Below are 14,869 nucleotides of genomic sequence, written 5' to 3'. Positions count from 1 at the left end.
AATTAATGCAACATTTTTGAACAGAAACTGTGTTTTGGATAAATCCAAACTTTAAGACTTTACAGCTGCTCTGCCGATGCCACGATTTCCTAATATGTCAACTTCTCAGGGACCAACTAGAGATACCCCACTGCACAGGTTTAACATGAGTAATGGCTGATATTGGTCATCTTGACACACGTCATCCCATTGTTAAATAAAGTGGCATGAACAAGTGTCAATAGCAAATGTGTATCTGTTGTGCCTTATCTATTCAAGAGCTACCCTCTGGCACATCTACCACTGAATCAGAGAAGAGTTTTTTATCCGGCAAAAGTAGTGACCTGTTGGACGAGCTCTGATCTGTTTCTGTGGTTGAATATGATGGAAAACTTGCACCAAAAAAAGAAAAACAGCAATCAACCAAATTGTTATTTTGACATCACTTATTTTTACAACCAGAACATCTCTAGGACAAACATAAAGCTACTTGTTGGACGGTGCTTGATAGCTTTAAAATTGTATGCAGTGGATTAAACTGAAGTTTCTCAGCACTGGGATCATGACCACAAGAGATATAGATGCATGATGGAGAGGGAGCTGCGAGCTCAAATCTGGTCCATATTATAATCAGTATGTCTCTTGGCAAACAGCAATACTAAATTCATCTTTGTATTTGGTTTCATGCTACATGAGAATACTCCAGCTGAGGCTGCAGTCTGGGCAGCAAATAAGTCAATCAAATGCCCTTTAAGTAAAGCTATTTTCATTTCAAGCCTGTATTATAACACACAGCAAGAGAGTGAACACATTGAAGCTAGGAAAGCTGGTGTTTAGTGTTGTTTCCAAAGTATTTAGCTGCATGCCACCTGCTCTGCAGAGCAGCTGGGATGGAAAACCCTCAGGGAATGCCTCTAACTTACAAGAGCCCACATGGACCTTCTGGCCAAAACCCCAAAGATATTCAATTTACAATGACATAAAACAGAGCAAAACAGGAAATTACATCCAAGATGCTGGAACAAGCTGGTGATGGATTTTTTTCTAGTGGTACGTGTACAACCTCAGTCATGCTTTGAAAAGACTAGACACATAAATCCCCTCATTCACAACATGAAATTATAAATGATTGAAAGAGTACTCTATATTGAGAGATTACATGTTTACGATTCTCATGAATCATGCCACAGCATGTAAAACATCAAATATATGACTGTGGCGTTGGTACACCATGAGGCCACCGGCTTCCAGGATCTGTCAGGTCATAATGGTTAACTACTCAGAGATCTATAAACTTTGTTTTTCACTTCCTAAAGTTTTCTCAGTGTGTTTTCCAACCCCCGGCTGGCTTTATGGCAATATACCAAAACCTCCTCCACTCACTCATTCAAAAGCAAACATGCACATGGCCCCATTAGAGATTTTTCAGACAATGACTTCAAGATGGGCTCTTGGTGGTCCAACCATTACAGGGATCAGCAACAGATAAACACCAACATCTCCAGCAGTCATATCTTGTAAAGCTTAATGTACGTTTCCTGCAAGTTACGCTCACTTGAAGACATGCAAAAGCAGGGTTTATGCTTGAAAGGATGTGCAACCAATAATGCAGACGGGTGCTCATCTACATCAGGAACAAGACAATCAGATCTTCATGCTGGTTGATGAGATACATAATGAAGAAAAACTGTAACTAAAAACATGTTTCTTTTGTTCTGTAAACACATTTTTAAGAATCTTTTTTATCTGCACAATAGAAATGCAAATGCTTAGGACAAAGAACAAAGACTATTTCATTTATTACCAAAGACTTCACAAAAAAAAAGTTTGATTAATTGTCATTGACATTGTAATTTCAATGAATTACATCTGAGCTCTAAGAAACAGCAATGCTGCACCAAATACTGAAATGTTTCCTGCATCCATTTGAATCTTCTTGCCTCCAAAAGTCCTCCTTCACTCTCCAAGTCACTGGAAAATAAATGTTATAACAATTTTCCTTTCATTTTCATAACAACATGAAGGACTCGGCCTGACTCTGGATTATGTTCCTCAAATCAGATCAGGTTATTCAATATAGATCAAGTTACCCAAGAAGCACCAGAGAGAAAATAACTTTTACTATAACATTCTTTTGCACATTTAGAGCTTTATCTGCTGCTTTTGTTTTATATCTTGGGATTTTTATCTTGTCCGTTGCTGCCAGGCAGCTTGTCACAGACCTCTCGATGTACTGCATGTATTGACAGCATAATGTATTGTGTCTTTGAGTCACTTTTTAGAGTAATCATAACCAGCTTTGCAGGCTTGGACTGGACAACACTTCTGTGAATAACTGGCTTCCAGGGATAATAAATTGAGCTCTGACTACTGTTAAAATTGAACTGAGAACCTGAACAAATGCTACTGGCAGCTCTTGGCCCCCCGAGTTCCGTTTTTGGCCAGAGAACATCAGAGCAGTGTTTTCTAGTCATTGGCGGTCCACATGTGCTTATTTGAAGACACTTAAGTATATTTGATGGCCATTTTTGCAGTCTTTTTTTTTTAAAGCTGTGTATAGCAGAGATGTACAGTAATTATTTGCACGATTGTGTTGGCTGATATTACCATATAAAGTCAGTTATCAGTATCTGACAATATTTACAACTGCATCATCTGTAAATATAGCTTTTATCATCTGTAAGTATCGGCTTATATCATCTGTAACTATTTACTTATATCGTCTTTAAGTATTGGTTTATATCATCTGTAAGTAATGGCTTATATCGTCTGTAAGCATTGGTTTATATCATCTGTAAATATTGGCTTGTTATCATCTGTAACTATTGGCTTATATTGTCTTTAAATATTGGCTTGTATCATCTGTAACTATTGGCTTATAACCCTCCATGGTCTAAGGGTATGTCCTCAATTTTTGAATATTTTTTAAATTCCCCTCTTTAAGGCACTTTTAAATAACACAATACTCAAGTGTTTTATATCAAAATGTTCACAACAATCTCAGCTTTATGGGCCCATTTTTGTCCTAGAGGAATGTGTAAAGAGTTATTTTAGCCCAAATGCTGAATTTTGAAATCTGATTTTTGAATTTCTTTTGAATATCTTGTGAAAACACACCTGGATGACTTTTAGTGCTTGAAATAGGTTTACCAAAGTCTTAGCTTCACAAAAAGAGGGGAATATATGAATAAAATAGTAATAATGAAAATGCAACATTCCAACGCTTCGCCATCATTGGAGATCAACAGGGTAATTCTCTCCTCTCATGCTTGTCTCTCGCCGTACCTCTCCTACAAAACCATGTGATAGGGAGGACCTTAGGAATTCCAGTTTGTCAATTGCTTGGCAAAAGAAGAATTCAATCAATTACGCATGTGCAAGCTGACGGACAAAGGAATCATCCAATGACAAAAAGTGAGAGCCCATTGTGCTCTTATTGGCTCTGTAACGCCATGTGAAACACATGGGATGGCAAGTGAGGGCAGAAGTGAAAGATGAGATTCTCCCATTCACAGAAGTGTCTGAACTGCATTTCTACAACATGAAATGACTAAGATATTAATAAAAACATGGAAAAAACTTGCCAGCTATCAATGGGTGCCAGTTTAGCTCGCTGGGTAGAGCAGGCCCCCATAGACAGAGGCTGAATTCCTCAGCATGCTGGTTGATGGATCCTGTCACTGCTGTTTGGTGCATGTCTCCTCATGTTTCCTGTTTCTCTTCAGCTGTCCTATCAGAAAAAAAGGCAAAAAGCCTCCACACAGGAAATGGCATCCACCAGTGCATCTCTCCTGTAAGTGCACTGATTGAGGTGCGATGTCTCAAGTTAAAAATGATGTCCCGGTTTAGCATTTTTCCTAAGCTTCTTCAAGTGAAATATTCAAAAGCTGTGTTAATTGAGAGGCAGGGCAGGATGGCAATCTCTACCCTCCAAACACATCATCACTGTGTGGGAAATGCTGCAGAGATACACTTATTTCTTCTATAAAACTGCTTTAAGTCTTTATTTTTTACATACTCGGTCAGTTTGATTCCTTCCAGAGCAGGAGACCGCGACTCATGATAAAACCTTAAGGAATGATGTGCAATAAGTGGTCACTGTGAGAGCATCCCACTCTGTCACTCTGTGTACAATCCATCCATTCATTATCTGTACTGCTTATCCCAGTCAGGGTCGCGGGGGGAGCTGGACCCAATTCCGGCTGTCACTGGGTGAGAGGGAGGCCACACTTGGGACTGGTCGCCAGCCAATCACAGAGCTGACATGCAGAGCTACACAAGCACTCACTCACACCTACGGGCAATTTAGAGTCATACATCAACCTCACAAGCCAGGTTAATGTTCTACTGCTCTACTGTGCAGCCCTCAGTATACAATGGATCAAACACTTACAAAATGAATGTGGACTGAGAATTGTTGACTTTTTAAGGGCAGCTCTGGCAATTTTTTAGAGTCAAAAATTACTGTCTTCAAGATTTTTTGAGTCTCTGGGTGTTCAGGAGGATGTAAGAGTCCTGCATCTTAGATCAAACATCAGCTTTGTGCGCTCAAAACAGTAGGTCTTTTAATTTGTTTTTTCATAGCTGCACTAAGCTGCTTTTACCTCCAACATCACTGCTGACTGAGAAGAGAACAGTGAGAATCTATTATATTTGAGGCAAAGTTTAGTGTTAAAGTTAAAGTTTGGTGATTATTTCCTTCACTATTTCAGTGTATTCACTGTTGAATCTAGGATCATAAGGTGTTTAGATTTCGAAAAAACATGTCTGAAAACAAAAGGAATCCATTTTTTAACAGTAACATGAACCTAGATTATTCCAGTGGTGAGCGGTTAACAGATATCGACACCATCACCGGTATTACCTCTGCAGCAAAATAGATATTTGCAGTACCATCATGACTTGTTTGAGCTTGTATGTGGTGATAGTGCATATGTCATGTAAAACCAATGCAAATGAGGTCTAGTGGCAGATAGCTGAAAGCAGCATAACAGAGTGATTTGTGGCAGACAACAGCTCAGATTGTGCCCAAATCTTCTGCATTATTCCCTTTGACACTGAAGTAGCACAGCCAGGCAGACCTATGAGCTCACTTGAGGCATTGACACAGGCTATGTGCTAGAATGGATCGGCTGGGGATGTTTCTGGGCAAATAATTGTACATCTGATCAGTGGTTTTCAATCACATACTTCTATTAGTATACTTTATTGCAGTATACTTAAATGCAGAGCAAAACATTAACTCTTTTATTACAGAAAATTGCAAACAGATGTTAGGCACCAATCACTGAAATTTAGCTATCATGAAACTGGTATTTTATTTGAGCATTATTCCCTTCAAGTAAACGTGCCTTTTTTTACTTAAATGCCTTTTGCTTGACTACATTATGCTGCTTTACTAGTAATACCTTAGCTATGTAGCAAATGCCAGCGTTAGCTTGCATGCTAACAGTAGCATATCTGCTACGTCATCACTATGGCGTTCATCGAGGGTGCTAAGCGGCCATGATTCCACGTTAAATTCTTGGATGTTCAGTGCACTTTCCCATTCTTCTCAGTGTGAGTACATATTGCTCACTTATGCTCAAAGTATTAGTAATTTATTACAGAAGAATGCAACTTAGAACACATTACATAACTATTGTATTTCCAACAAGTCCTTCACAATAAAAGTCCTGACGTTGATACAGGAGATTGGGCGTTCAAATCCTGGTCAGAGCACAATTAGTATCCAGTGTGAGCCCTTGGGCAAGGTCCTTAACACCATGAACAGTGTCCCAGATGTATTTCGCTCTGGACAAAAGCGCCTACTAAATAACATTGTAAAAGCATCTTTTGAAGATACACAGACATGAGTGGAGTATCACAGGCGAGACGGGGGGTTGTAGCACCATGACATAATAGCACTACCATAAAGAGCAAATAAATACAGTGATATATCTTTAGGTGATTTTCCCAGCTCTGCTTTTGTCTCTGACTGATGAGCAGCTTACTCCTTCCAGCAAAGACGCATTGTTCCAACCTGGCTGAATAACACTGTGCTGTTGCTGGAAAGAAACCGTAATAGCTCTTATGCAAAAACCCATTTAAGCATTTGGATCATTCATGTTAAAGTAGTCAAACAGACAAAGATAATCTCATTTCACACTGTTTGAATAACTTGTGGACGTGCAGGCAGGCATGAGCTGTGATTACAAAACAAGTCACATAGGGTCTATTTGATAAGCATCATTTACAACCTAACATTACTCTCTCTGCTGAATATGGCTGATTTATCTGTCAACACTGAAATAGTATTAAGCAGAAGAATTAAAGGAGATTTAAGCTAGTTATGAAACAGACTGCCATTACTATTACTTCCTCTATATCAGCATTTCCCCACCCGTTTGTCCTTGGAGCCCCCTTCACTTTTATCTAGCGAAAGTTGAGCTACCCCACTGTAACTCATACATTGCTGTCAAAATCTGATATCAATCTTAGATTTTGCTACCTTTTGCAACAGAGAAGGCTTAATAAGACATGCTCCTTGCAATCGATACATGTATAAACTATACAGGACTCCAGGTTGGGAACCAACACTCTAAATCAGTGAGGCCCCCCTACTCGCATCTAGTTAGGACAAGCTAAGCACCCCCAGGACCAACCTGAAAAAAGTAAACATCACTTTTAGTTGATTTCATTGATAAAAACTTCATACTGAATCAGTGTTTCCCAACCATTTTCCTTGGAGCACCCGCCTACATGTACCTAAGAAAAGCGGAGCCCCCCCTGGACCCAACAGAAAAGAAAAAGTGACATACTGCTCCTAGAAATCAACATAGATTTTAAATGTTTCACTAATAAAACCCTAAAAAAAGACCCATGCATGCCTTTCTTATCAAACAAGCATTGTATAAACTACTTTATAACTGTTTTTTCATGGCTTTAGTCAATATTTGCAAATCTAATTTTGGCAGCCTCAGGGAAGACAAAGCCCCCCTTAATATTTCTAAATGGTTATCTTCATAACATAACACTACATAAATAGTGTTTAAAAAGTGAAAAAGATACTTTACTCTGAATTAGGGCTGCAGTAATCGATTCTTTTTGCAAATGAGTGCTCTATTGATTCTTCTGTTGATTAATTGAGTACCCTAATAAGAAATAATGCATTTTTTTAATCAGTCACTATCCCTTTTTCGAGAGAAGTGGTACTAGACAAATGAGAAAAGAAACTGGGCCGCTTAAATGAACTACTTCTATATTAAAAATTGGTATCAACAGGATCTCTAAAGAAAATGTATTTTACAAAGTGCAATGAAGTTCTGATGGCAATTTACATTTCTTAAAGTTACAAGGACAGGAAGTTAAATAATAACATTAGATTATGCCATATTTGGGGTTTAGGGATCCTCTCCCAGGAAATTTTGGGTGCTAACACTTTATTTCTTCTATTGTAGTTTATTTTCATTTCCCAGTTTGTCATTAAAATGAAGGGACGCCTAATAATTTTAACATCCTCTGGTATATGCATGAATGTAATATTTCACATTGTAGCAAGTTCTATCATTCACACAGTGGTCTGATGATGTCTGAAAGATGAACTTGGAGCTTGGACATGGAGAGAACATTTAAAGGGATAAAGCTGCTTCTGTGACCTGTTGAATCCTGACTGTATGATGATGAACTTTAACCTATTTAGTCTCAGTCACTGTCTGTGGCAATAGCGTGTTTCTATTTAAGTGGTGTCAATTCATTACCATTGTAAGTCTCATCCAATTATTCGGGATGCTGAAACTTTTTGAAAAATATACTGCAATGAAGACATCAGTGCGCTGAATTTAAATAATTTATAATTAAATGTATAACTTGCAAACGCAGGAGAGCGAGAAAAAGCACCAAAACAGGACTTGAATCGTGACGCCTGACAGATTTCTGTAAAGCTGTTAAGTCAATCAGAGAAATTTATGAAATTCCCTGAAGTCTGCAGACACAAACTGAGCGCTGTCTCACACCAGTGAGTCATGCAGGCAGCGCATTGAACTCGGAGATTTGCGTAGGTTCACAGGTGTAGGCATAGTGCCATATTTGCCATAGAGCCGCGGCCAGTGGATGCGTAAAAACGCAGGACAACTTCTCTTCCCTCGTGATTTTAACGCCTCAAATCATGCATGTTACGTTATAGTGACAGCTGAAACAAATGCATTGTGCCACATAAATAGCCGTCCTTGTAAAACACAGCACGCCATGCAACACACGGCGCGATGTCCAAGCTTATAGCGTGGCCGTATATGGATACAGGACTGATTTAAGCGAAGCCTCGAGGCAGATAATTTGCTACGAGGATTTGTTTGAATCGAATCACTAAGATAATTTGAGGATTCGTTTCAGCCCTACTCTGAATAAAACACCAAACAACAACAAAACATGCCAGAGAAAAAGGACAAAGGATTCATAAGTCTTGGGCTTTCAGCTGTGATGACGCTGTAGGAGAGCAGACGTTGGGTCTTGTTTTACTTTTTCAGTCAGAACTGACTGGCAGATCGGTAAAGTATTGTCTATCAGTCAGCAGATGCTGGCCATTCAGAAACTGCGGAGAATTAAAACTATTTGTCTACTGGTGAACTAAACAGAGACAGAGGTGGGCAGAGCAGAGAGAGGCGCTCAGTGTGCAGAAAGAAGCACGACCTCTGCATCAGTAAAAACAAAATCCAGAATCTTCCTCCATGTCTGTGCAGCATTATCATCAGTTTCTGACTTCTTCTTTAGAGTGTAACCACTGTGAAAGAATCAGAAAATATCATCTCTCTCCGTATCAGTGCTTTGTTTTAGAAACAGGACACCAACGCTCGCTTCCGCTTTATTGCCTATTGCTGCTCTCTCTCTCTCTCTGCTCACAGCATCTTTAGGTTGAAATATGTTTTTTCTACTTTCTGTTCTAAATTTGATCATATAAGCACTTTGGAGCATTGAAGAATAAAAAGATGTGACAACCTGAAAAGATGGTGCTAAGAAGGAAGTCTCAGCAGTGGGTATGCCCTGCTCACACTGTCTGCTGGGAGAATGAACTGAAAGGTCATTTTGAGAAATCTAGTTTTTAAAGTTCTGTATTGTTTCCCAAGGGGGGTTTCTAAGAGGCTTTGTCTGCTCTGAGGTTTTCAAAATAAGATTGGCATATATTAACAGGGCCGGATTGACCTATAACTCACCAGAATCACCTAGCAATCACACCTGCATAGCGCCTCTGCTCTCAGTGACATAGCAAAGACATTCGTCCCAGATCCGGCTCAGATTTGAATATATTCGCTATCTGGCAGATTTGGGCCAAACATTAACTTGGTTATGGTTAATCTGGACAGATTCATCATGTGACCCCACACCTGACCAAGTCCACTGTGCTAAAAGACACAAGGTTGGATGTGTTTTCCCCTAATCTGGATAAAAAATTGGAGTACATCCGGCCCAGTCACATTTTGCTATCTGGGTACTGAAATAGTTAATATACACATCTTTTGGTATGATAAACATACCCAGCCCTATTTTCTATGGGTTTTGTCTTATTAACACTGATCTTGATTTTGGACTGGAATCAATCACCTTTTTATTCGTGTGGAGTTTGGGGGGTGTGGCCTAAAAAGCTTGGGAACCACTTTTTTAAATCATCTGAAAATATGCATAAAAAACCCCATAGGTTTCACATATCGTCAAGGCCCTATTTTGAAGTCTATCATTTGACATCTCAAAGTTGCTGAACTCTGGCATGCACATGACCCGTTTGACAATGTGGCGTCATCTTAGAGTCCCATGAGCTTGCACAGAACTTTTTGAAATTGGATTTTTCCTCTTACACTCACAAACCCTGTGTCCTAACATGTGACTCAAGCAAGCATCGGCATAACAATCAGCTTGATTACATTGTTTCCCATGGGAGTATCCTGACAGTGTGCATTTTGACACGGCACAGCATTTGCCATCTGTAACTCTCATTAAGATGGGCAAGGAACAAGAAAAGGGGTGGATGGAATAAGGAGAGTCGAAAAGGAATATTTCCCTGATTTTCTTTCACTTTCCTTCCTCAACAGACAAAACTATTCAGCTCAAAGCTGTCAAAACCAAGCACTGGACATCCATTTGAAAGACTGAGATTCAGCATTAACGGATGCAGTTATGCTGTTCAGTGTCTGACACTTGCATGCTTTTAGGACAGGGTGAATAGATTGAAGTCCTTCCTTCTGTTGCAGAGTTTAATGCAGCCTCAGTGTCCTGTTGAATTACCTTTGTTTCCATGCAAAGTTTGCACTAAGGCATGGGGAGATTTTTTGAACTACTCCTTAAAAGTACAGGATAAAGAATCTAAGAGATAAGATGTACAACTTTGTCCAAAAGGGATCACCAAAATCAACACCAACCTTATGGCAGCTTTATCAGACTATATTTTGCTCATATTAGGTGCCATATATAACTTCAGGGAGTCAATGCTTTCAGTTCTGCTAAAATTATTACATGAATTTGATTTAAAACTTCTTGAATGAGGCTTACAAATTGGTAAATCCTTTTTAGCAGGATCATTCTTGCTTGGTTACATCTACGCTCACAGTCCACAACTCATACTTTATGTTTTCCATCCAGCTGTCTCTTTGATCTCATAATCAAACTAACACTTAACCTGGAATTAAGGGATTGAATTCATCATATTAAAGCACCTTTAATGATCACATTTGCCTCACTCAGCTGTGATTTCTGTAAACTGAAATCCTGACACATTAACACCCTCTCTGCCACAACGCCTACTTGTTGTATGCTTGCATAAAACATGTGACACAGTGAATCTAATGATGCAGACGGCGCGAGAGTCTGTTGATTCAAGCCTCTGTTCCGTGATAAAATACATCTTTCATGGCTGTATTATATGAGCGAATTGTTTCTTAGAAATCAAAAAAAGTGGAGCGGGTTTACTGAGAATTTACTCCCCTGCAGGTCAGAGGATGAGTCCATAAAAGAGAAGCAAACTGAGCCTTCATCATGTGAGGAGTCTTCCTGTGAATTTACAGCCCGTGCCGGAGCTTGTCTCTTCTTTTGGCTGAACCATATGTGTGTGTCTAAATCATCCTGCTACTTAAACTCCTTTTCATCTGTCTCATCCCTTTCCTCAGGACAGATGATGGATGTAACCTGGGAAAATAGCTGCCCTAGTCAGAGCAGTAAATAAGGCTTAAAAGGCTGCACTCAGGATCGACAGGAGGGCGCCGCAGACACAAGGTGTCTTCCTAAACCTCCCAAAGATCTGGGTGGCTGCTTTGCAGGCTTCAGAAAACTAGCGCTCCCTACTGGTGCCAAATGTTCTGTGAAGGTGTGAAGATGCAGACAGGCTCATGCTCTCATGCACACTTAAAAACACCTCATGTTTCCTTCTCTGAGTTCTGGAAAGATTTTTCCTTTCAATTTCTGCTTCATCCAAACTCAGGAAATGCTAGAAGAGGTCCAGTGCTATTTAAAACTCAAAGCCCAGTGGAACTATGTCGGGAAAAAATAGATCACTGCATCCTTGAGGAGAGCTTTTCCCCCCCGTTTTTTGGACAAAGTCTGCACAGTTAACATCCTAACACTACTAAATACCTTCCTTTTTTAAACGTGGTTACGTGACAGTGGAAAGCACCCCAAGCTGCAGCAGGGTCGCTACATTAGAAGATGAAAGGTGCCTTTTAATGCAGTCTGGCATGGAGACCAACTTATTGTACAACTTCATTAAAAAAGCATAAAAGGAAGCTGTGCTGTGAATATGATTAACAGAATCAAGGCTGCAGAGATGCCAGCCTTTCCTCCTGGAGACTTCAAAGACTCCCAGGTGCACAGACACATCCTGTGTTACATCTATACAGCATATTCTACACTTTTGTCAGATATTGCCATTTAAAGGAGCTTAAGTTGCCACGCAGAGCACGGCAGAGATTAGTAAAAAATCTGATGTGCGCAGCGTTCAAACAGCCTTGGGGATGTAATGCAGGTTGAACCTGTCTTAATTTAAGTTTACACGCCTTTTTACCAGCAGACACTCATGTAAAAGCAAATTACATGATTGATTTAGTCAAATCAAATGGTGCACAGGATCTTTTCATCACTTGCAAAAGAGTTACAACTTAAAGAACAAGAAAGATGTTTTAGTTCAGTCCCCATAAAGCGATCACATGCTGCTATAGATGGAAAATGAAGCCTTTCAAGTCTGCACAAATAAAATGACAGCTGTGCAGAAGTGCTTTGATTTTCTTTGCTTGAAATAATCTCACTGTGCTCCAACTGGAGCCTTCAGCACATTTATTTCTTTATTTTACAGTTTACTGTCAGCCACGTGAGAGGACAGCTCTCAGGGATGGAGGTTAAGCTAGCCCTGCAGCCTCTTCATCTGAAAAACAGACAGGAGCCTCTGTCATTGAAAAAGCAGGCTGATGCATAACCTGAAGGGCTGCCTTAACTGGTGGACGGGCGGTGGAGATGAAAGGGCTTTTTAAAATTCTCTAGATGAGGATTTGACAGCGAGTTTCAGACAACTCTGCAGCCAGAAAGTGACTCCGAACAGGAGACTGACACTCTGACCTCTGATAATGCCTGATTAATTTTACCTTTAAACCTGAAAAGACTCGTGTTAATCTTAGTTTGATCAACTAAGTGTGCTTTAAATGTGGTTAAAATGAACTCTGGCTCGACTTCAAAAGAGAATAAAACGGGAGTTGCGTACAGAAAAACGGCTCCACTTCCAGAACACAAACTTGCATCTTTGCCCCCAAAATTCCCAGCATGTTAAGCGGTAAAATAACTTTCTCGTTGCACTACCTACTTAATTACAGGGCAATCATTTACGAAATAAAACCATCAGAGTAACCACGAGACATCAAAACAGCACATTAGTGGCAATTACGCACGGTGCCAAACGTTTTCAGAAGTGGATAATGTGGAGTGCAAGACAGGCGCCGTTACCATAAATGTATTGATCCGGAGCCATCAAGATCGCTGCCCTGCCGACGGAACACGGAAGACGTGGACGTGGCTAAATCTGGATGAACTCCATACAGGTGGAGTGTTTCTGGAGAGTGCGAGGCGAGCAGGTTTGACACCTTGCAGCCTCAAGAAACTCGGCAATAAAGCCCACAAAAAAAAAAAAAAAAAAAAAGATTTTATCTTGCTTTATCTAGCTACTTCAACAACCAAATATTTCCTCATTTAATGTAGTGCAGACCTATTAAAAAATATAAATCGTGCAGATTTTCTGGTAAAGTTTGTCAGTGGGGAAAGCAGCAGGAAAAGTGTCCCGCTGCCCTGCGTCACGCCAAATAATAAGAAGTTAAAACAAGCAGAAACAGTCACTTACTTTTGACTTCTTCATATGGAACGCCAGGAGTAAATCCAGTGTTGTGCGAAAGCCTATTTTATTTTACTTCTACGGGGAGGAAAGGGGTTGTCACCATCCTGTGTGCACATATCCAATGCCTAAGTCAGCAGTATCCAAGCAAAGGAGAAAAAAGACCCAAAAACAACTAGGAGAAGAAGGAGAGGAGGATAAACGGCAAAAAGTGTAGAATCAAACTCTCAACCTTTGCAACCTGTCGGCTGACGGCATGTGGCGTGAAGCCCATCTATCTATCTATAGCACAGATCCAGACAGTGAGGGCTCGCGGCGGCGGAGCTGGACAGCGCGCAGAGGGAGGGAGTTAAGCATTTATAATGATGCGTAAAGAGCAGCCAAAGAGCCGCCCTCTCTGACGAACGGCACTGAAGAGCTTCACTCCGAAAGCACTACTGCCAATCTAAATAGAGCAGCATAGAAAACAGGTTCCCTGCTCTGGTTGCTCAACACTCAATTTATTGCCAACTAAGTGGTTTTACGAGGCCTTTAACCCATAGTTACCCATGGTGAGCGATTGCGGTTACTGTATTTTATAATTGTATTTAATGGTGACATTAATAAACGCTTGAATTGAATTCCTTTGTATGAAGGGAAAGCACAGGGTTGGTCCTGTACAATGACAGTCATTATTCCTGTTTTACTGTGTTATTGTGACACACATAACTTAAACTAAGGCGAATGCAACATTTAACTACACAGCAATTAAACACATTAAAAGTTTATCACTGTGTGAAACAAAAAACATCCGCATTGAATTTAAAAACGAGGAGATAAAACGGAATCAAGATGCACAACAATGCAATAAAACTGCTGCTTCATTGTCAGGTAGAATATGCATTCCCAGCACACCTCTATTTACTTTATCTATATAGCTTTTGTGACTTTCAGTGGCAAAATAGCACAAATATGCAATCAGGCTGTAGACTAGGCTGGCCATAAGGGGGATAAGAGGAGAGCTTTCTGGGGCCCAGCCACATGGGGGACCTGTGGAGATGGGCAAAAACACAGTCCATGGAAAGTTAAGCTATGGCAACCATATGTTATTTCTTATCTAAATAATAACCATTCATAGTAAGGAAAAAATACACATTTAGCTGCTTTAGAATCTACCCCCCCTCCTTTTTTTTTTGTGTCATAGTAATAGACAAGATGACCCAATTGGACCAAATCTTCTGGCCAGGAGCGTCAGACGTCATAGCCATGCCTAACCTTGCAAAGCAGATGGATACTTCCGTTTCCTTGTTTTTCACTGGTGAATCCATCTTGCAAAGCTCCCATCTGAACCATTTGGGCCCGGTTAGAAAGTGACAGGACCAATCAGCAACCACTTTCAGGTGCAGCAGAGTCATGACGTAAACAAGCAGCAGCAAGAGCTGGTGCAGCTATGGAGGAAGAGATTAGCATGGATGCTGCTAAAGCACCAGTTTTATCAAAACATGACAACATTTCTCCAGTAAAGAAGAGCAAAGAACAGCAGTGAGTTGTTTTCTTTTCAAAAATGAAAAAAGTCGA

General features: G+C 40.2%; 1 protein-coding gene across 3 annotated transcripts in view; it reads right to left on the bottom strand.

Annotated features, from left to right (window-relative positions):
• The window catches only part of kitlga (kit ligand a), a 53,650-nt gene extending 40,022 nt beyond the window's left edge, over positions 1–13,628 (bottom strand). For all 3 annotated transcript variants that reach the window (XM_041795835.1, XM_041795836.1, XM_041795837.1), the window contains exon 1: positions 13,322–13,628. In XM_041795835.1, coding sequence (XP_041651769.1) covers positions 13,322–13,336 — 15 coding nt within the window. In that variant the 5' untranslated portion in view covers positions 13,337–13,628. The remainder of the gene's footprint in view (positions 1–13,321) is intronic.
• Between the last annotated feature and the right edge of the window lie 1,241 nt (positions 13,629–14,869).

The sequence above is a fragment of the Cheilinus undulatus genome, linkage group 9, assembly GCF_018320785.1.
Source record: "Cheilinus undulatus linkage group 9, ASM1832078v1, whole genome shotgun sequence".
Classification (NCBI taxonomy): Eukaryota; Metazoa; Chordata; class Actinopteri; order Labriformes; family Labridae; genus Cheilinus; species Cheilinus undulatus.
This window is presented reverse-complemented; position numbering and strand designations above follow the sequence as displayed.